Raw genomic sequence first — 22,889 nt, 5'->3', positions numbered from 1 at the left:
TTGTTGAATAACCAAATAATACTTAGCATTTACTTAGTAATACTAAGTAATAATAATAATAATAATAATAATAATAATAATAATAATAATACTTTAGCACTTAGCACACTAAGCATTTCATGTACTATCTTTAGTCCAGCCATAGTCCGTTCCTTTTGTTGTAATAGTACTTCTGACCACCGTCCATCTGCCAGGTGAAAAGCTCACCAGGTCTGTATCCACTGTGCACCTCAGACTGTGACCACACTGTACCAGACTGATCTATGTAAAAACATTGCTCATCCACACAAATGTTAAGACAAAGCAAAGATCTTCGTCTAGATTGAAACATCTTAACAATAGGCAAACGGGTAAATACCCTCTACTTGCTCTTTAGATCACCAAAAAACAAAACTGTGCATCACACTCAACATTCGGTAAGGAGTAGGACAGAAAGCCTGGTCGCTCAATGTGAGCTGGCAACATGACAGCTTCCTGGAACCTAAAGTGAAAACAAACCCACTGCAGCCACTGTCAGTACACTGTCACAAACCCTGCCTCCTTCCAATAGCAGATGGGACATGAAGAACTGAAGGAGATGTAAAATTATTCCTTAAGATGATTTCTGTTTTAAAAGGTAGCGCTTATCACACTGATTTAATGTTTAAGTATTCATTTTTATGGTAAGTTTGGTTTAAGTTTTTTTTTGTTTTGATAATATGAAAAGAGATGTAAAGTCATGATTGACAGCTGAGCCCACTGACTCTGGTGGGTGTATGGATGGGAGCTCAATACCTTGTCTCTGCTGCCTGATTGCTACTGAACATACTCTGGCTCACACCTGTAAAATTTGGCAGCCTGTATCCAGCTGAACTATTACAACAGCTGAACCCTTCCACTGTGGAGTAGAGGACACCATCGTCTTCCTGCTGCACAGAGCTTATACTCATCTGGCAGAGGCAGGCAGCACTGTGAGAGTCATGTTTTTTTTACTTTTCCAGTGCATTTAACACTCAACGAGCTGCCCTGCTCAGCAATGAGCTTCTGGACCTGCAGGTGGATCCTCCACTAGTGACCAGGATTACCAATGATGTGTGTGACACCATCGTAAGCAGAACGGGGAAACCTCTGGAAACAGTTCTGTCTCCCTTCCTGTTCACACTCCACACCTCAGACTTCAGATACTGCTCACAGTCCTGCCACCTGCAGAAGTGGAGACTGAGGAGTTGGTGCTGGTGCCTCTCAACCAGTGTTGGGGCTCGTTACTCAAAAAAGTAATGTATTACAAATTACTCTTAAAAATAGTAATGCCTTACATTACATGATTACTCCCTGAAGAAAGTAATTGGTTACATTACTAGTTACATTACTCGTTACATTCATGTTACTCCACGGTTCCTTAGCAACAAGGTTTGTGTGTGCGTGCTGTCTCTGTAGGTGCTTCGTTAAGTTTGAGGTAGTGTTAGCAGCGGTGGAGAGAAGTTTCCAACACAGGCAAAGTGTGCACCTTACAGTCAAGTTATTTTCCTTACGTTCAACAAATTCAAAGTAATGTTTGTATCTCCAACCGTCAAAAGTGGCTTTACGTTGCTGGGGGTCTTCAGGCAAGTTGCATGCAGCAGCATGTTCTGCTCATGTTGTTGACGCTGCCATTGTCATCCCATCTCCCCTTGCGGGCGGCGACTAACCAATCGGTGATGGTGAAAGATACCTCGTGCCAAACCCCAACCAATCACTGTTCCATTATTGATAAGCTTTGTGACTCCGATCACGGTTGGAGATGGTCCGTCTTCCAGTGAAAACTAGCAGCTTTTAATCATCACAGGAATGGCAGGAAGCGTCTCCAGTTGTCTGTAAAAAACATCCAGGGGTGACTCGAACTGCTCGCTGCTGTTTGTCAGCATTGTTGACTTGTAACAATAGGCTGTCAGATGTCAGACTTAAAGGTATGCTAATAATATGTGTTGCATTATGCTAGATTAATTATCATTATGCATATTAATCTGAGTTTTGTTCGCATTCAGTTCACTTAACATTAGCTAACCCTAATGCTACAGTTAACACTTTAAAATGTAATGGATGTAATGACTTTTGAAACTGCTGAGACCTTCTCTTATATGGGCATTTGTCCTTTTTGCACACTTGATGAACAACTGACAGAGGATAAATCATCTGTGATTCCCATTCCCTAACAGCTATTCAACTTTTAGCATTTCAATTGTTAGTTTGCATACAGTCAGGATGATGACATGCAAACATTATCAGTGATACTGCAGCAGTCGAGATATTCCCCACAGACGCCTCCACTTCTCTCTCTCCAGAGTTATTCAGCTCCTAGATGAAAAATATTTATGTTTAAAGCAAAATGTTTTCAGTTCAAGGCCAAAGTAATAACAGGTATGTCAGTCACATAAAAATATCATCACCACGTTTCCCACGTCACTATAATTTACAAAAGCACATAAATGTCAGCAGGCCCGACCAGCCTGTGTGTGCGCTGTGAACGGTCTATTGTGTGAGAAATATGTTGTACAAAACAAGAACACTGTTTGAGACTCTGTGAACACACGCCCTCCACTGCTGGAGACTTGAGGCAAAAGATAAACTATAATAACTATAATCTATAATCATCTGTCAAAGAATATACCGCATGTTTTTGCTTTAAATTACAGACACACACAGATCGTTGTGTCATGTCAGAAAATCCGCGGTCTTTAACACAACGTTCAACTTTAGTGTACTCAACTGAAATAACTTACTGTACATGTTACAGGGTGGAGCTAGAGGGAGGAGGTTTTGGTGCAGATCTAGGATTTTTTTCTCACTTCCTTTAAAATTGCAAGATATGGGCACTTGTCATAATTTCTGTTAATTCCTGTGGCGAGTATCTATGACTGAGTACAATTTGATGTGGATCCTATATCTGGTGATCTTAAATGTGGGTTAAGCATGGTTAATGGCTGCTTTGAAAGGGAAACTGAGTTTGATACTGGTTTGTTGGATTATTGGATTGATTATCAAGAAATCTTCTGCACATTGCATATTTACACAAATATTGCACAGGCATATGGACATTATCCATATCCGGTATATAGCATTTGTATCTGTTCTACTGAATCTATTTATATGAGATGTCTTGTATTCTATTTAATTTTTCTTTGTTAGCTCCTACCTAATGCTGCTACTTTTTGTATTGTTTGCACACTGTTTGCTACCTTTTGCTGGTGTCCCACATTCTTTTGTCTCGTTTGTTGGCTGGATTTAGCTGAATGAGACTGTTTTGCTTTAGAGGAGGTATGCACTCTACGTTTCCACGTGTGTTTAAACATTTTAACGATTTTTGAAAGAATTTGCCTTGAGTGTTTGGCACATTTTCTTTTTGATGAAAGAAGGTTGTCAAGGTCAGATGTCAGTGTTCAGGGTGAGAGGTTCTGACTTTGTCAAAGCTTTGTCACTGGCTACCTGTCACTCAGGTAGGCCAAATAGTAACCAGATAGACTGCTGCCTTCTGCTCACTAAACTATTTGTTGTGGCCAATGGTGGGTTTAAGGCACTAGAAAACATGTTACAATAATATATTACCTTAAGTGGTAACAGGTTTTCTGTAAATACACTGAAAGGGCTTGCTAACTGAGCAAACTTGCCGGTCTTAGACATCTCACATACACTCATAAGAGAGGCAAGACTGGACCAAGCAGTTAAATGTCATCAGCGGTGGAAAAAGTTGTGAAAATTGTTACTCAAGTATGAGTACAGTTACATTACTGAAATGTTACTCAATTGCAAGTTAAACTACTGGTGTTAAAATAGTACTTAATTATACTTAAAGTACAAAGTAGACTTCTCAAATGCTACTCAAAGTATTAGTTTAACTACTGTTGTTTAATACATTGTCAAAGGGGTTTCTGTTTCTCTAAATCTTCAGTCTGAGTTACTCCCAGCTCCTGCTCACTGCTCACCTCTACAATCCTGAACCTGCTGCAGAGTCTCGTTCTGTACTGTAAGTGTTGCGTTGTAATCTTGCTAATAGCTGTGTGGTCAGCTCTCTGTTACCATGGAACACTCAGCAGATCAATTAATCAGTCAGTCAATCAAAACCAATAAGCACCCAAAATAACGTTATGTGGACACAGGCTCTTATTAAAGTGCAATGAAAACCAGTGGACTACTTGTCAAAATCTGGTGCCAACATCACCCATGATGCATCTTGACTGAGTGACCTCACAGGGAGGCAAATGATCAGAGTACATGCAGCTTCCTCTGAAGCCAAAGACTTTATACTACCTCCTTTCACCCAGTACAGTGCAGCAGTACCTCCCAAGACCTGTCATGTTTTTGTTTACTTTTCCAGTGCAGTTAACACCCTACGAGCTGCCCTGCTCAGCAATGAGCTTCTGGACCTGCAGGTGGATCCTCCACTAGTGACCTGGATTACCAACGATGTGTGTGACACAAGTCGCATACAGCAGCATGTTCTGCTTGTGTTGTTGACGCTGCCATTGTCATCCCATCTCCCCTTGCGGGTGGCGACTAACCAATCGGTGATGGTGAAAGATACCTCGTGCCAAACCCCAACCAATCATTGTTCCATTATTGACGGCCCCCGCCCTCCCCCCAGCCCGTTGTGTGTGATGCGTGCGACTAGCAATGTAACGTATGGAACAAGCTTGGCGAAGTGTAATGTGATTACTACATTCAGAACAGTAATGCCTTACACTACTCGTTACTGAAAAAAGTAATGTGATTACAGTAACTTTGTAACGCTCTCAACCCACTGCATGCCACCCTGGAGTCATATCAGAGCACCTTCAGCTGTTAGAGGCCACACACAAAGTGAGTTTGTCAGGATCTTGGCATAACTGTAACTCTAGCTAACCTGTGAGGGTAACGTCAGCCATCCACTGGCTTGTGACGTGTCAAAAAGAGCTACTGAGCTAACACATGACACAACACATTTAAAACACAAAATGTTGCAAAAGCAACCCGATCACCTGTGAACACACTTTAATGTGTAACATTGGCGGAGTTCTCTTTAAGCACAAGTAAAATGACGGACAGAAAAATGCTAGTGAAAGCACAAAATGACTTTAACACTCTTATCTGGGTAGCTGTAATTAGTTACTTCCACCCCTGCAGGTCATAAAACCAAAACAATGAGTTAAAACATTCTGTAACTCTAAAGAGCTGAAGGGGAGTGAAGAGTCCTCATCATAAATCATCATAAATAACAAAGTTCAATCATCAAATGTACATTATACCTGCTTTAAGTTTACATCATGTGCAAAAACAGTCAAGAGACAGGGCCAATAGGCCTGTCTTTTATAAAAAATAGTAATACTTCAGCTGGATCCTAAAAAAACGGAAATAAAAAAAACACAAACGCCCAACAAGACTTTGCCGGGCCAAACCCAATGTGTGTGCTGCCTCTACACTATTTAGGAGGATGTGTCAGTTTAACACATCTCAAGACAGACATGGGTGATACATTGCAACACTAATGGTAATAGCATACAGTACAGAATGTTGTGTTTACAGTGTCACAAAAATATGCCGTCTCACAGGAGACAGATGTGTTGAAGATAACCGTCTTATCTTAGAAGAGGGAGCACTGAAAAGCAGACAAACAGGGCAGGAAGCGAACAAACAAGAATGCTGCCATCGTGTGGTCGCCTGACAAGTCCGCAAAACTCTTTCTCTTTCCAAGTTTGTCTCGAAAACAAGAGACATCCTATTTTCTTCAATTGGTTTTCAATTTGTCTGTCTGCTGGAGATCTGTTTCAATCTTTTCTCTCAGAAAAAAAATTATGAAAACAATGAAAAATCGCAAACACTCAAAAGTACAGAAAAAAACATTTAGTCTACGGTTCATGTCCAGTCAACAAGTTTGGATTATACAATTTTATTGTATATGGCGCTGAGCTCAGTCCGGAGTTTCTTGAAAGAAGGTCTGTTTTTGGGGTCGTACTGCCAGCAGTTGTTCATAATCCTGGAGATTTCCACTGGGCAGCTGTGTGGAGCAGGCATGCGGTATCCTGAAACACATCACAGACATTCAATATAAGTGCTGAGACATGCTTGGCATATTTGTTTGAAACATCTGGAATTCAAAAAAGGTTTTAGTGTCAGAATCAGTGGGCAACATTTTTCTCAAAATTCTGGACTCAAACATATTCACGACTTATCTCTGAGGGTCTGATATGAGTCTTTACCTCTCTCCACCTCGTCTCGTGTCTGTTGGTTGGTCATGCTTGTGTAGGGCGTCATTCCCATGGAGAAGGTCTCCCACAGTAAAACACCAAAGCTCCACACATCACTCTGTGTGGTATAACGACCTGAAATCGCCACCAGGGGGCAGCATTGACAAGGGCACAGACTGGGCTTTGTCAGTTTTTAATTGACTGTTGGCAGAGAGAAAGAGCAAAAATTGTTCTAGCTGTGACTGCAGGGCAGTGGAAGTTGTGACATACCATAGTTCAGGGCTTCAGGAGCTGTCCATTTGACAGGGATCTGTCTGAGTCCTCCCTCTGTAGAGTACACGCCATCATCTTGCTGACGGGACATCCCAAAGTCACTGATCTTCACCACGTTATGCTCTGCAACCAGACAGTTTCTCGCTGCCAGGTCCCTTTGAAAAAAAGACAAGACAGAGGGAGAGATGTAAGTGGGATGTATGCAGAGGCTGATGAAAAATGGATGTAAAAGAGGCAGGAACAGACAGGATTAAACGGAGAGCGAAAACAGGCGTTCTTGTCATGTCTCTGATGTTGCATGTGAGGCAGTTTGACATGCAGCGTTACAGGCTGAGCAGCCCACTCTGATCCGTCCCCACCGGGCAAATCCAACTGTGCTGCTGTAATGAGCCGGGTGTCACAACGTCATGTCAGCGCCAGAGCACCCACAGCCTCCACTCAGGCATCACCCACAGCACCACCATCACCCCCAATCGACAGCAGATGCCCAAAAACACTGAAAATACTGAACAGAATTCCATCATTCACAGTGTTTTCACAAACAAGTAGCTGTTGGGTTTTGTCATATAGCGAGATGTGGCAAGCCCACTGCTCCACTGGCTGACTTTAGGTCATTTCCAGCTTCCTCTAAACGAGTAGGTGTGTAAGGAATCTTCTCTCATTTTCTTTCAACTGCTTCACTGTTACAGTAACATTATGGGGAAGTGTTGTGAGTTAAGTGCAGTTTAGTTTAGGTGAAGTGAATGTTAGGGAAGTAAATTATAATTTTATTATGTTCTGCAAAATGCTTTGAGATCCATTTGCCTGCAGCTTGTGCAGCTCTTGTAGAAACTACATCATACATTGAAATTAACATGGTTTAATATTCAACTAATAATTTTTTTGTCAAACCCACATTGCTGCTGTGTTTTAAATGTTTCTATGTGTTAAATTCACAGTGGCCTTAGCCTTAGACCCTCCTCACAGTTCAGAGGGATCTGGATGTAATGTGCTCTGTCCTCTGAGCTAAAGATGATATTTGGAGTGTTGTTATGTCTTTGATATCTTCCAGTGTTCTATTTTTTGTTTTGTTTTGTTAACAATTAAACATTCACTTGTTGTAAAACAGTGTGCAAAAATACAATAATCCTGAGGCTAGAAATATATTTTTAATATTGAGCGAAGTGTTACTTTAAGCAGAGCAGTAAAATGGCTCCTGCATTAGCCGATTTGCATCACATGCATCATTCATGCTTCATCACCAGTGGCTCATTACTAGTGACTTCTGGCCAGGCTGGTGGTGAACACATAAAGCTTGTGAGCTAACCGTTTACTTGTCAGTCCCCTGCAGGAAAAACCACCATGGAAATCATGCTAGTCTATGCTGTTTTTTCCAGCAGGGTCCTCTTTCTCTTGTTCTGTGTTCTTCCTTCTGGCATCATTGCACACAATTTCATTAGAAAAAATGATAAATGGTTGAGCAAACTGGTTGTTGGGAAAATTCTCCAAAGTAACTATCTGTTAGCTAGCCCCGAACAGCTAACTAGCTGCTGCTAACAGCTAACAACAGTCAGTTAGAAAAGTCGTTAGCTTAGCTGTGTCACTGGCAGGATATTAAGTTAACACAGTTTATACCACAAATTTCTACCATTGACTCCTGTTTCATTATAGTTTGCAAACCATTTCTATTTAGTGGAATTTTTAAAAATGAAAATAAACTGGAAACTGTCCGATTGGACGAACCATCTGTCTACCACCATCTATCAGATCAACAGAAGTAGAGCGCAACCAGCAGCTGAGCCAGTTGGTAAATCAAAGTTCCATTGTTGCTGTCAAACATCACATCTAAACCACGGCTGCAGCTGTCAGTAGGTCCTAAAGGACACTGATTGGTTCAATGCCAGCGCTAAGCTTGAAGCCTGGCATGATGGATTGAGAAAAACAGATCTAGCAGCCTCACTTTATAAGGGTCTACACATATTTATTGATTGATTGACTAACCTGTGAATACACTTCTTGCTCTCCAGGTACTCCATGCCAGACGCTACGTTTTCTGTCATTTTGACCAACATCTTAGGCGTCAGACTGTGACTTTCATTCCGCAAGTAGGTTAGAAAATCACCACCTTGTGAAATGTGTAGACACAAAGACACACACACACACACACACACACACACACACACACAATAGACAGCGTGATGATGGAGGATCAAAGTCGGGAAGCAATAATGGTACAATAACGCGTGAAGCTGTCAGGTAAACAAGCCGAGAGATAGAAAGGTCCAACAAGGTCAAATTTACCTCGAATAAGCTCCATGATGATGTAGATGGGCTGTTTCTGAGTGCACACGCCGATCAGCCTCACAACGTTCGGATGGTCGTACTGCTTCAAGATCCTGGACAGCACAGGAGAGGAGTGTGTGTGTGTGTGTGTGTGTGTGTGTGTGTGTGTGTGTGTGTGTGTGTGTGCGTGTGTGTGTGTGTGTGTGTGTGTGTGTGTGTGCGCACGTGCATGCGTGTGTGTGGACTTACCTGGCTTCCATCAAGAATTTACTCTTGTGCTCTGGGGCCAAGTTCTCTTTACAGGATTTCACAGCTACAGGAGTGTTATCAGAGCGTAGATGGCCACTGTACACTTCTCCAAAGTTACCCTGTGCCGTGCGAACACCAACATGATACAGTTACATTTACGGTAACAATTATCCTTTATGAACTATAAAGGGAAATAAGCTTGTACATTAATTGTAACCACTTTTAAGAATGGAAATATATCAGAATGCAAGTCACAGGATCAGTATCAAATGAGACTGATGTTTCATTGCCAGTTAAAAATGCCTTGTAGTACCTGGTGTTTTCTGCTCACAGAGATCTCCTCTTGAGATAATTTAAGCTTTATTTCTTCTCCTCTTTTTTTCTTAAAAGTTTGAAACCCTTACAATGAAAAGTAACTCCTTCAATGTCTGTGTGGGTATGTTTGGACAGACTTGAAAATATGTCAGTAAGGTCTCCAGAGCTGTCATGTTATTTAATCCGTAGTCTGTAAATCAGTCAGTGCGTTTACATGCACAGCTTAGTCGGATTACAGTCATAGTTCGACTATGCTACTCAACCAGACAACTGCAATTATCCGAGTATACATGCCGGAGAGAAAATCGGATTACTGTCCGGAGCATGTCATACCCCGGTACACTAGGTGGCGCTGTGTCCATTTCAACTAGTGGTGACGGAGCCACCTCCGGCTGACCTCATTACGTCACCAGCTGCCTCGGCATTCAAGAAAGATGGCGTACGAAGAGCGAGATGAAGCTACATCTTTGTACATTTCGTATATGGTGTACATGATAATTACACAAACTAGATGCACAATGGCGCTCTTTCTTGCAGTGATTTCGGAGGAAAAATGCTGCCGCCGCCATCCGTCTACTTCCGGCTCACGGCCCCGGGGAAAAAAACTCGCGCCTGCACAGAACACAAAATCCAATCCGATCCGCTGGAACGTATACATGCAGGAGTAATGCGACTATCAATCGAATAATCTGGGTGCTTTAATTCGACTATGAGAAATCCAATCCGGTCAGACTAAGGTGTATACATGCATCTTAAAGATCCGATCATAGTCGGACTAACACAGTAATTCGGTTTTCTTGAGTGTCATGTAAACGCACTGATTAAATCTCCTCTAAATCCCTCCTCTTGAATAGCCAGTCTTCTATGATTGGTCAGCTCACACATGCTAAATCAATTGGTATGTTCCAAACTAACCACTAGGCATAAATTATGCAAATGTGTGACATGGTGACATAGTGTGATGTCACAAAATCAATTAAAAGTGAGCATACTGATGGGGTGTTTGAGGAGCAGTGTTTTGTGTCGGAGAGAGGAGCTTCTGTTGGTGCTGACCAACCTTTTTAAATTTCAAGATCTTTTACATACGCAAGAACCCAAACACTGAAGGACAGAGAAAAAAATGAAAAAACATCAAATACCTCATTAATTGCATAATAAAAAGCAATGAATGAAAACATATTTAAACATTTTTTTTCTCTTCACTTCTCAATTTCTGTCAATAGATGTTAAGTTCACCCACCCGTCCAATGAGGTGTCCCAAGATTACATCGTCATGTTCAAGGGCCCACTTGTCCTAATGGGGTTGAAAATGAATGATAAGAAACACAAATTAGTGCTGTTTTAAAATGTGAGACCAGCAAGGGAGAGAAAAAAGACGGGTCAAGAGCAATTTCAGATTTGCATATGTGCTCATGTGTATTGACTATCAAACACTTTAACAGCAGCAATTCTGTTAAAATAATCTATTTAATCTCTGGACTACTGTGAGAAAGCATAACTTACACACAGAAAAAAGAAGAGTGAGTGAGTGCTCATTTTTAGAGTCGTGTGTGTGTGTGTTGCAGCTGTACCTTCAGCACTGGCTTCTTCAGCACTATGTCAGACCTCTTTGTGATGTGTTGTCGCGTTGATAGTAGATGATGGATCAGCTGAGGGATGCTGTGGAAGCTCTCTCCATCCAGACGGTACAGATTCTACTGACACACATGGAAAAGCATTTGCAGCGGTGAATGATGTGCAATGCACGCAGGAAGGAGAAATGGCTTGACGACATAATGAAAAAATTGCGTTCGGTTCCAATGAGCAGATTTACGTACATCCGTGTTCTGAATGAGGAAGTGCTTGTTGGCTCCATCCCACTGCACGGAGAGCACATAACCCTGCTTCTCCTGACTCTTCCTCACCAAGAAGTCTCCATCATTCTTCAGCAGCTGCTGGACCTCCAGTCTGGGAATGGCTCCGTGGTACCAGTCCTGCTGCCCCAGAGGACGATCCGGATCCTGCACGGGGGTGAGGACCGGAAGCACCTGGAGGCAGGAAGAGAGAAAAGCACAGTGGCGGAGGATAGATTTTAAACTGATTCTGCAGAGATTATGTGAATATTCTTCAAAGAGATGTCTGTTACATTTTAAAGCCTAACTGAAACACCTTCCATGCCTCCAAGGAGTTTGTGAGAAGTGGTTCACACATAAAAGAGTAGCAGCACATAATGTAGGCAAGTCTAGCGTGTTATATATAGGAAAATCTAATTTCCTCAAGAGGATTTGTTACCGTGCATACGGTGATTTTTTATACAGTTGTTTTAGTCCCTCTAACAGATTTAAAACTTAAAGGATAAGCACTTCCATTATCTATCTATTTGTTTTATGTTTTGAAACAAGAACCTGGTTATTTCAGTTCTTTATGAGGACACTGTGTTGCCGTGAATCTCCAAAAATGTTTTGTGGATTACAGAACATCACCAGACTTTCCATCAGGCTGGGAGTGATGAGATAATGATTGAATTTTCACTTTGGGTTGAACTTATCTTTTAAAGACTGACTGCACCAGGCCTTTTTTTCCTGTTGAGAGTTTATGTGCAGCACGGCCGGATGGATCCTGGCTGTGTGTGTGCGTGTGTGTGTGTGTGTGTGTGTGTCTGTCAGCAATGATAAAACAGTGAAATGTAAACTGCCTGCTGAAGAAGTAAACTTAGTTTCAGGTCAGACACAATTTCGAAAGTAGTGAAGTGACCGACAAGGCTGACCTCAATAAGTCCAATGATGCCTTCAGGAGCACAATACCCAGAAAAAAGATCATGTTCCTGAGAGAACTCTGCCACTTCCTCCATGATATGATAAATTGTTTGTTGTGCAGTGAGAGGTGTGAGCGCACAAAAACAGGCACTGCAGTTCAAATTAAAGGCGGGTGGTGGGAATGTGCAGAAGGGGAAGCGTCCTTCAACTGCAACAAGCGTCCTTCCTTTTAAAATGTCCTCCAGCAACATACTGACAAATAAATATTGTGCAGTCTGTTTACTGTGATGCCAGTCTGTGTGTAGTAATCAGGTCTTGATTTAGATTCAGTGTTTCACCCACCTCACATCTGGGTTTAAAAAGGACAGTCAGATTTTTGATTCCATCCATGAGGAGCTTGGGAGAGGGTTGACCGTGGTCCTGAAAGAATGATCCAGAGCACATCCCGTTAGTCAATAACGATGGATAAGAACTGGCTAAAAACACTTGAAAGGCTTTGCAAGACTATTACCGGATTATTTGATACTATGTTCAGTGAGTGGGACCAAATACAAAGAGTTGTTCTGTGGTAAATAATGCAGGGTATGGGTTAACTTATTAATTGAAGTTTGTGTGTTACAAGTATACCTGCTTTAAAAAATGAAAAAAGGAATGGTTTGGTCATATAAGTTGGATATGATTCATTTTTGAGTATCAGTGACTTTGAACTCGACTTGACAAAAACAAACGGGACTCTACAGCCAGGGCTGCTAATAAGGGGGTGAGAAGATCACAGCTCTTTCCCTGTTCTTCTTAGATAAGAAATGATAATCAAATAAAAACATATAAATATTCAAAATCATTGTTGCTTTAGTAAAATATAGCCTGTTTATGAAGACACTCAACTTGGCTTTGGCTTTAACAGCACTGACTTCACTTTGAATGTCCACAAGACCAAATATCACAAAATTGAAGTGCAGGAAAAAAACTTAATTTTACTGTGAATAGATGCAACCATGATCCATTTTGATACCATTTTCCACGATCCAACATGATATATTTTCTTCGTCTAAGCTTGGCTTGTTTTCTGAGTCAGTATGCAAAACGCTTCTTTAACCCTGGCTGACAGACAGAACTAATAATTATAAGAGCTAAAAAAAGGACAAAGGAAGGAAAGACTCTGCCAGAGATAACATACAATGCTTGTGTTGGATGAAAGTGAGACGCTGTCTGGTTCCAGCTTCAGAGCTGACGGAGGCTCTCTGGAGCCCAGCTTGTCCAGTTTCTCCTTCAGAAGAAGCCTCTGCACCTCCAGCTTGGCTCTCAAGCCCAGAGACAAGGCGACCTGCTGCCGACACTCCTCCATCGCATGTCTCTTACTGAACTGGTAGACCCTGGACACAGTCAGGGAAGGAAAATCATTTTTCGAGTTGGACCTTTTCAGTGTGAGCAACACAAGGGTTGAAAAAGTCAATAAAACAACACAAGTGACACAAATAGACAGAAAGAAGACCGCAGAGATGTCAATAAAAAGGCTGTCTGTATGAATAGCTTTGCAGATGCTTCCGACTGACTAATGCAAATCAAGAAGAAGGTTTCGCTAGCGGCAGCTTAGTCAGCCTTCGTACTGGATTTAAGACCAGTAACGTCCCAGGAGTCTTGCCAGATCTTTACAGCTGATAAACACACGCTTCAACAGAACAGGGAAGTAAGTGCATGGCTGGATTAACCTGTTAGAGAGCTTGCTTGAACATTTTTCATGGCTCCTGTCACTTCCAAATGAAAGTGAAACTCTCGTCAAAATGCAACCCGGCTTTTTTTGCGAATGTATATGAGTCAAACCTTTGTGTGAAAGCATAATTATGAGGAAAGAGGCACTTTTAAGATTTACCGTATTTTTGTTTTCAGGTCAAACTCATTTTCAATGGGAGTGCTCGGGGCAAATTAGCGATAGCATCAAACTTGCTATTTTTTAACACTAAGAAGGACTTGACACAACATGAAACTTTGCTCGTAGTATCATCAGATCACACATGAACACGAGCATTAAGAACATTGTTTGTGTACCCAGAGTTCTCTAAAAAGAGAGTTTTTGGACAACTCACCTATGACGAAAAGGTGCACATTTCCCAAAATGTCTAGAATATTGAGGACAATGCATACAAGCAGTGTTTAGAGAAAGACATTTTTTAATCCATGGTTTCATGACAAGTCTCGATTGTAAAGAACAGTTTTGTGTAGACTAACATGCTATCACTTGCCAACAATCCTTTAAAGATTAATCAGATTTAAAACTGGCAGCAGACACTGAATTTACGGCACAAATGAAGCACGTCTGCAAATTTGCAACCAAGACATTGAGGCATTGTTTTTCCCGGTCGCCACTCCCAGGTAATGGTGGAACAACTGGAATAACTATGGAAACAAATAACCTCACTGATGGAGGAGGCAAAAGAAGGAGAAGAGCAGGGCAGAGAAAGACATTCACTCAATGGTGATATCTGATATCTTCTTTCTACTAGATCAGTAAGCAGTGTTGGGGAGTAACGAATTACATGTAACGACGTTACGTAATTTAATTACAAAATGTACGTAATTGTAATCCGTTACATTACTGGGAGAAAATATGTAATTAAATTACAGTTGCTTTCGGAAATTTCAATGATTACTACTGAAGTTACATTTGAAAAATCGCCGCAAAAGCTCGGATTTATCAAATAGTTTTTCGCCCCCCTGGATTCATGTTTGTTTTTAGTTTTTTTCATATCAACATACTCCTGCCAAAACTGACGCTTGTGATTGGCTCTGTCTGGTCATGTGCCATTCGACTCAACCGACAAACCGCACGGCGGCAGCCTGCTCAGCTGTTGATCCGATTCGTGTCAGGAGGTCATTTATTAGGCTATAGCCTATTTACTTTTATATACAGTCAGTCACCACTGAAATAAGTTGTGCGCTCGCAGCAGGACAGATAATTTAACTTAATGTGGCCATGAATACATTAATTGTTTCGCCTGTTATGTGTTGCCCAAACGCAAATCTTGAGTAGTCTACTCTGTTTTCTCACATTTAAAAAGGTCTTTGTACAGAGACAACATGAGATTTGCTTGTAGCTACAGCACCTAAAAAACCCACTGTAACCTATTTTCATACGCACACCCAGCCTCGCTTTCAATAAAACACACACTGGCATTTTATAATTGCGATCAGTGAAATATATGAAAACAATATAAAACACAGTTTAAAACAACAGTTGCTGCTGCTCTAAAGCTTCATATTTAAAAGCAGCTCAATGTAGAGTTGTCAGAAATTAAAATCAGCCTCCTCTTGTCATATTTGCAGCAACACTGTTGCTTCAGGCTGTGATCAGGCTTTTTTGTATTGCTCATACTCTCTCCATTAAAACAACCTGCTCCTCTTGGCTGAAATCAGCCCGTTGTCGCTCCATTTAGTGAGAAAGTGAGCCTCCTTCGCAGTACAGGCCTAATGTCAGACTCATAACATATGGTTAAACCTTTGAACTGAAAGGTTTATCACACTATAGGTCTTAAAATGTGAAAATGGTTAGCAGTTGAGAGATTTCATTCAAAATTAAGAAAAGTAATCATAATGTAATCAAATGTAATTAGTTACATTACTTTGAGAAAGTAATTGAAATAGTTACACTACTATTACATTTTCAACAGGGTAACTTGTAATTGTAACCAACTACATTTCCAAAGTAATCTTCCCAACACTGTCAGTAAGTAACAAAACCTGCCTATTTTTTAAGACAACCAGTCTTTTACTCTCCATTTTTACAGCACTGAGATCAGGGTTTTGAGATCAAATTAGGAATCTTACTTTTTCTTTTTGCTTTGGACAGTAGCCAGGACGCTAGCAGTAGCAATGTTGCTAACACCCACTTAGCGACAGCAGTAACACCACAGGTAAAAGTAGTCCATCTCTGTTAAAACACTAAACTTTATCAAAGAAAACCCTCAACATGAATTCAAAGTCATGGTGAGAAGGAAGAAGCGAGCAGACTTAGTCTTACAGGAGGTCAAACGATGTCATCGTCATACAACATGTCACTGTAAATTTACAAAGTGTTTCTTCAAAATACAAACCAAACGGTAGAATCACCTCCACTCACCTCTCTAGCACCACCGGCACCATATGTGCTCCCCAGCTGTTCCTAAAAGGCATCACTTTTTTGCAAATAAACACATTGTTTCCCTTTTGTTCTCCAGGAGATGCTAATGACTCCATCACTCCCACAGGACTGTAAACCTCTAACACCTTCCGACAGCCTCATCAACCGAGACAAATGAGGGAATCAAGCTCCATAACTCTTACCATATTGCTGTATTATAATTTATAAAGCACTTACAGCCTCCTGAGACCACAGGGGTTATTAGCTGCTGCCCAGCCAAGAGCACATTGAACTCTCCTGATAGGAAGGACTGACCGCAGAGGAAAACTGCAGTAATTTGACTCCACATCTACTCAACACTTTGTGCTTAAATTGTGAAACCTCCTCTTTAACCTTTGAATATAACATCAGAGCATCACTGATTCCAGTCTGTGGTCGGCTCACCTCTGGCCCTTCTTCACACCTTCCTGCTCTGCCTCCAGCTCCAGCTCCAGCTGCTCCACCGAGGTCTGCTGGGAGCCCAGAGTTCGAGCCAGATCGAGCAGCTCCTCCTCCACTGCAGTCAGTCTGGGAGAAGAAGGCAAGAGGAAATAATGTGAGGAGAGGAAGTAACTGATGCAAAACAGTCAGGGAAATAGGGCGTAAAAAGAACAGAGAGAATAAGGAGGAGGTACTTCAAACATTAAAAAAAGGAAATTGGAGTTTAGTCATCTGGATGAGATTGCGTTGTTTGTTCTCACTTGTGCTGTATTGTCTCAAGCGTGAGGTCGTTCAGTTCAATCTCTCTGGGATTCAGTCGCTCGGTGTCCTCCAGAAGGCTGCAATCAAACTCTGCACAAGCAGGAATCTCCCCGACAGACCTCCAAACACAAACGCACAATGTCACTTGCTCTGCAGCTTGATTGCACTGTTTTCATCCGAGGTGAGGTTTTTGCGCAGCCTACCTGTTCTGGTGGATGAAGCTCTCATACTCGCTCTGAGGATCGATGGCCGTCACAGCAGACGATATCTCCCTGTGGATTCGCACCACCTCATGATGGAGAAGAGTGGAGATGTCGAAATACTCCTGCAGAACCTCCTTACTGGTTCAGCAGTCAGGGAGGGGCAAAGCAGAATAATATAAAAATGCATGTTCAGTGATTTCAAAGAACATCTTTGCAAGTTTTAGCCTTATTCAAACCACAAAGAAAGAACATTTTACACTTTTTTCCAAAACAGAACCTAAGAATTTCCCCAAATAACTCATTCTGTCTAACTCATAACTAATTCACTAGTAGGTTGACATGTATTAACCCACAAAGGTTCTACTGCTGAATTAGTTATGAGCAGACCTCAGTTGAGAATGTGGGCCCCTTTTCTGGGTCGCAAAGACTTCATTTAGAGTTATTTGTTCACTTAAAACACTTGCAGTTTTGTGTTATGTTAGAACACACCATATGTATTAAGAATTATTATGGGAGAATGACTAATTTGATGGTACGACCACCATATAAGGCCCATACTGATTCATCACAACAACTTTGTTACTCACTATGAATAAGCAGTATTTCTGAGGTTATGGAGGGAAAACTTGATAATTAGAAGACAATTAGACTAAATGGACAACTTGCGGCTTTTACATCTCTCAGTTGAAACTAGGGGGTCTATCAGACTAACACCTCTTGCAGTACAAAGTGGTATTAGGGGACAGGAAGAGGGCTTGCCTGTTAGCATGCTAACTTCAGGAGACATCTCTGCAACACAGTACATGGACGACTCTGACTTGGTTTCTTCTCTCTCTGTCGATAATGTTCATTTTTTAAATGTTTCAAAACAAAATTCTGGCCATTTGTTACAAATTGCTCCTGTAATGAAAGGAGATTATCTTCCCATTTTCATCTACATAATTAATGAAAGCAGTATTTTGACTTTTTTGGGGGGATATTCACATTTGTCTTGAATACACAAACAAGGGAAAGCTGCCAAATCCCTCTTGTGCTCTCAATGCATGACCAAATGTTGTTAACAGAACACTGATGGAGAATGAATACAACAATCTGCAGGTTGTTTAAAGCCTGTAACAGTTTGTGGAAAATGTTTGGAAATGGATTTTAATCCAACGGAGGAAAAAGTGTGTATAAACTGAGGTCAGCAAACAGAAACAGTAAACAGTAAATCTTACAGTATGAGGACCATCTCTTGCTGCAGAGTCTGCAGAGCACTGAGCAGGGCGGGCTGGATGTGACTGTAGTGCTGCTCGTGGTAAACTTGAGCCGCTCGCACAGACAGAACATACTCGTTATGCAGCTCGTAGAGTTTGATCGAAGCCTTGATGTAACGCTCTTTGACCTTGTCGCGCCCTTTATCTGCACACAGAAGAGGAGCTTTAAGTCACAATGGCAAGAATCACAAGATTTAAAGTCAACCGTCAATCTGAAACCGATCCTGATTAGAGAAGTAGGTACCACCAGGATTCCGCACCTTTATTTGCCTCCTGGTACTTCCTCTTAGCCTGAGACGCATCTCTCACAGCCTGTCTGTAGCTGCTCTTCAGCCTCTCCAGCTCTGTCTGGGTCACCTGAAGCAGTGCAAACATACATACAAACACACCAGTGCATAAACAGATGGGAAATATATGGTGCAAGGATGAGTGTTAGTCTTAGGTGCTACTTGTGTGGTTAAAAGCTGCCTCACTCACAACTTAAAGCAGGAAACACACAGGGGCCCTTTTATGTTTGACTGCAGAGGAACAAGAAACACGACAGAAGACATTAGAGGAAATGATCTGACCTTTGTTGTGCTGCTCTGCTGGTAATATTTCAAAAGTCTGCTTGATAGCATCTGTTCAAACACTGCTCTGTTGCAATCACAACACCAAATCTGTCTATTGTACAACCACACAGCCATGCGCAGAAAACTAAAGTAGTCAGAGAGAAAATGAAAATAAACAAACCGCCCGCTCAACGGCCAAACTGCGACCCAATATGGATCACTGGAAATGAACACATCATTTGCCTGATGTACTGTAATTGGGTAATAAAAACAGTGCGAGCAGCCTCCAGTGTGAGATAGCATCAAAACGCATTTGCAGACACTCTTTCCAGTCTATTGAACCTCATTTCATTTGACTGTCTATTTATATAGCTGCCACTGCAGCTTTCATCTGTCACACCAAGATGATACGCTCAAAAAAAATCAGCAAATAGATTTTTAAAAGTGACAAAATGTGACTTCTTGGAGAAACATAATTGATTGTAGAGTCTCATCCCCAGGTTGTCAAATACTGACGCCTTGGGTTGGCGCCCAACCCGAGCTGCCAAACCAGAGCATCAATATTTGATGATCTGGGGATGAGACTCTAGAATCAAATTTCTTTCTCCAGGAAGTCACATTTTGTCGCTTAAAGCAATAACTTCTGCATAAAGAACAATGTCCTATATGTGAACTTGACACCTGTCATATTTTTTGAACATTATAGTCATTTGATACAAAAGAAGTGTGGATGGCAGTTTTTTTTAAGTATAGGCCTATCAGTTCTTAAAAATACAAAGTCAATGTACAAAAGTGAAATGTAACAGCTTTTTTAAAATAAGTGCATCAGTCAATTCACTTCATTATCAATCTGCTTGCTTATAGAGAAAATACACCAAATCAATTAAATATAGATTCTCACGTATAACACACAGACATAGACTCGTGCATGCAGCTAACACTAGCCAGTTATTTATGCCTGGATGCCAGGTAGCTGCTTAATGTGGTCACATGCTATTATGATGTTGTCTGGCTAACTGGATTTGCTCGCACGCGCTCCTCAAACCTTGTGAGTGCTTGCCATAAAAGAGTTGTGTGCATAAAGAATCCCACCAAGCTAGCAGGCTAACAACTTAATGTAACTGTGAGACACAAGCCTCAGGTCTTCACAGTCTACATTATTATCACAAGGTAAATGTAGTTTATTGGAGAATGCATTGGGGCACTTTGACTACGGACCTGTCCTCTTTACTCATTGATTGTATAACATTAAATAAATTTTACAGAAACTGCAGTAGTTTTAATGTGCAATGACGGGTTATTAATAAAAATGGCTGTGAATTAGTTGTCAAATCAGTTCCTGAAGGCCTATTTTCAGCTTGTAATAAATTCATATATGTGATCAAGGGAACAACCACTTCCTCTAACGGAAATTAGTCACGACAATGTTTGTCTTCTAATATTAAAGTAACAAACGGCTACAGAAGACAGGAAATGACACCTAGAGCGCATACACCAGTACATACTTAAGATTGCTGTTACATCTATGTTTAAGCAGTAACTAATGTAGTCAGTCATGCATACAGAACACCAAGACTATTTTTTTCTAAGAATCAATGCAAGACATTTTTTTAGCTTTTAGTTTCGGCTTTTTGTTTAAGCAAGTTTTCCTACTGTTACCTAAGGTAATTAGTTGAGGTAAGGTTGAGGTTAGGGTTAGCCATAAATTGGTGTGTGTGTGTGTGTGTGTATGTGTGTATGTGTTTGGGTGTGTGTGCGTGTGTTTTAGCATACACACCTTGCTGAACTCCTGCTTCAGCAGGTTCCACTGCTCTGAGTAGGTTTTGCGGAGCTGCTGTTTGTCTCTGATGAGCAACGTCAGCTTGCTGATCGGACCGCTCAGCAGATCCTCAGAACACTTCTTCATCACCTGACTGAGAAAGTCGGTCTGAGAGACCAGAACTCCCCACGACTGACAGACGGGAGGACAAAGGTCAGGGAGACAGTTCAATTAAGAGACCCTGGACATCAGTTACTTTTGTTTCTTTGTTAACAGTTTGTCTCAATAATCAATTGATTTGATTAAATTTGAGAGAGAACATGGGCCAGAAGAAAAAGAGTGGCTCTTGGCATGGACAGAGCCATCGAGTTGTTATATTTCACCTGACGACTGCACGTATCCACGTTGTCCACACCCATTATCCACCATTTAGATTTGTTTTCTTTTACAAAACCCTTTTTCATCATCTAACCAACCAACCTTTGTTATCATTGGTAGATATTTGGTGACCCCAAAAAACTCCCTAATTCTGTATATGTAATAATGTTTCATTTGACTGGATGCCAAATTCTAAGAATGTAGGCTAATCTATTGTTGCAAAAATTTGAGAAAGAATTTGGTAATACAACCAAATGTAGGTTCAATTCAGAGCTAATGACACAACTTTGGCTAAACGTATTGGAATTTCACAGTGGTCAGGCAGCCATGCAGATGTCTTATTACTTAGAGGATTGTACAACCATAATGATGGTTTACTGTATGTGCTCTCTAAGGGCTTGACAACTTTGAGAACATACTCATACAATAAAATATGCTTAAACTGTGACAGCAGGGAAAAAGGTTAGTCTGGGTTATTGGTATCACCCCCTCCAGCAAAAAGCTGAAACAGCTCTCAATTCTAAAGGGAAAAATCAACTTTGATCGATTTTCTTTTCTTTTCGTCTTTCTTTCACCATCATCATGCACCCAAACGCACAGAATCACTCCATAGCAATCAGAGGAGTGTCGTTTACAATATATTTGGTGCTTTATCCAAAGATGGTCAATGTGTGTGGTTTATAAAGCTCTGAAAATGAAAGCACTACAAAAATACACATTGCTTCTGATTAGGGAAGTACTTTTTCCATTATGACCCCACACAAGTGCATAATATTGTCAGTTATTTCAGTCGATCTGCACTTTATGTGGCAATAATACATTTTGAAAGGCTTGGCTATTTGGTTGAACACAAATCTATTTCAGTTAGCCACACAAATACATTGTTTACATAGTGATCATGTTAAACCTCACCTACATTTTTCAAACTAATTTGAGATAAACTGAAGTCACATACTGTGGTCACTGTGCACCTTCGTTCACTGCAATCAACAGTGATCAAACATGTTGCAGTGACGATCTATAGGAGTTCACCTTGTTGAGCTGGCTGATGTAGTCCAGTCCTGCACTGAGCTGAGGCCGGTCCAGTTTCTCTACTATGGCAGCCATGTGATGCAGCTGCACCGAAAACTCCCGCTCACTCTTCGCACGCTGACCCATCCACTTCTTCATAACCTCCATCAGGTGAAGCTCTGAGTCCAGCAGCCGCATAACAGCTGTGTGTGCCTGGGGGCACCACAGGTCCTCCCCAAAACCCATCTAAATATTTAAACTCTTCTCCCCAACTAGAAATTTGTTTTCAGCAGCAAGTCTGAGAGCACCTTTGTGTTCTCATGAGTGGGACGGAAAGAGAGCCGTGGGCTGAGAGGCAGCTGCTGATGACCAAGAGTAGCTATATCTCTGTGGCCACAGACAAGTTTCATTTCCCTGTGAGCAAAAAAAAAAAAAAAAAAATGCAGAGTCTATGTGGGGCAGTACTTCCTCATGTCAGTTTTAGCAAGGTTGTTCTTGTAATTGTAATTTTGCTTTCAATTTAGGAACAACCTTTGTGCAACATAACAAGATACAGTCTGATGTTATTTAATTTGAGCACTGGTCACTTTTTATTTTTTTCAGCTATCTGCGGGTGTGAATGTATCACCTTTAGACCACACTAGTCAGTGCCAATGGCTGATTTAGTTTTTTACATAAAATGGAAAGAGCTTGTCATTTTTCTCTTTCTCCCAGTGTGAATTCAGTTTCACACCATTGCTTGTATTTATGACTGTTGGTGTTAGGTGTAACCTCTCAGTTGTGAACTCATTGGCTTAATTACATCAGCCATACATCAGCAGCTCAAAAAAGGTTTGACACACAGCAGAGGAAATGTCTGCTTTCAT

General features: G+C 41.2%; 1 protein-coding gene across 2 annotated transcripts; it reads right to left on the bottom strand.

The window, feature by feature from the left end:
• Window positions 1-4,966: 4,966 nt before the first annotated feature.
• fes (FES proto-oncogene, tyrosine kinase) lies at window positions 4,967-22,376 on the bottom strand. Of its 2 annotated transcripts, none has more exons than XM_030413459.1 (18): window positions 22,045-22,269; window positions 20,653-20,826; window positions 18,585-18,681; window positions 18,286-18,469; window positions 17,069-17,206; window positions 16,865-16,984; window positions 16,569-16,691; window positions 13,188-13,383; window positions 12,353-12,430; window positions 11,093-11,302; window positions 10,847-10,969; window positions 10,516-10,569; window positions 8,961-9,079; window positions 8,730-8,824; window positions 8,430-8,553; window positions 6,447-6,604; window positions 6,189-6,311; window positions 4,967-6,011 (listed from the first exon to the last, which is right to left on the bottom strand). In XM_030413459.1, the coding sequence occupies exons 1-18, from the start codon at window positions 22,267-22,269 to the stop codon at window positions 5,869-5,871; spliced, it is 2,484 nt and encodes an 827-aa protein (XP_030269319.1). In that variant the 3' UTR covers window positions 4,967-5,868. The 2 variants fall into 2 exon arrangements, 1 of the variants encoding a protein (XP_030269319.1); XR_003983739.1 differs by having other exon boundaries at window positions 5,842-6,011; window positions 6,189-6,352; window positions 22,045-22,376.
• Window positions 22,377-22,889: the final 513 nt, after the last annotated feature.

Source organism: Sparus aurata, chromosome 4 (assembly GCF_900880675.1).
Source record: "Sparus aurata chromosome 4, fSpaAur1.1, whole genome shotgun sequence".
Classification (NCBI taxonomy): Eukaryota; Metazoa; Chordata; class Actinopteri; order Spariformes; family Sparidae; genus Sparus; species Sparus aurata.
Note: the sequence above shows the minus strand (reverse complement) of the source record. Positions and strands in the feature narration are given on the sequence as shown.